The sequence below is a fragment of the Penaeus monodon genome, chromosome 10, assembly GCF_015228065.2.
Source record: "Penaeus monodon isolate SGIC_2016 chromosome 10, NSTDA_Pmon_1, whole genome shotgun sequence".
NCBI classification, from domain to species: Eukaryota; Metazoa; Arthropoda; class Malacostraca; order Decapoda; family Penaeidae; genus Penaeus; species Penaeus monodon.
In genome coordinates, this window is record NC_051395.1 from 51234091 (window position 1) to 51234699 (window position 609).

The following is a 609-nucleotide window of genomic DNA, read 5'->3' on the forward strand; positions in this document are numbered from 1 at the left end:
TTATTTTGTTATCATCATCATCATCATCATCATCATCATCATTATCATCATTGTTATCATCATCATCATCATTTTTATTATTTTGTTGTTATCATCATCACATCATCATCACCCCCACCCCCACCCCCACCCTCCCCCCTCCCCCACCACCACCCATCCCCATCCTCCTCCTCCTCCTCCTCACATTCATCATCCCCATCAACATTCCCACCAACATTCACCGCCCTCACCATCACACCCCATCATTCTCTAACAACATCCACTAATTTCCAGGCGGACTTGTGTCGGATGGCCGGTTACGCGGTTGAGGAACATCGTGTTGTAACCGAAGATGGATATATATTAACTGTACATCACGTACCACCTTACGCTAACCCTACGAGAAGCGGAGGGTATGTAAATGTGGATATATTTGGATATATTATAGAAGGGGTGTGTGCTATGCGTGTGTGTGTGTAAGGATGTGTGTTTGAGTGTATGTGTGAGTCATGCGTTTTCACGTGTGGGAAGACTAACAAATACAGGGTGAATGTTGGCAGTTTATGTGCGTGACTATTCATTAGCACACAGATACTGCACATGGACACATGTATACGCATCCGCAGATAC

The 609-nt window shown here is 44.8% G+C and overlaps 1 protein-coding gene across 1 annotated transcript in view; it reads left to right on the forward strand.

Annotated features, from left to right (window-relative positions):
• Positions 1–273: 273 nt before the first annotated feature.
• The window catches only part of LOC119578161 (gastric triacylglycerol lipase-like), a gene marked incomplete at its 5' end in the record, with an annotated part of 10214 nt that continues 9878 nt past the window's right edge, over positions 274–609 (forward strand). The window contains 1 exon segment of the mRNA XM_037925897.1: positions 274–392. Within this exon segment, the coding sequence (XP_037781825.1) occupies positions 274–392 (119 nt within the window).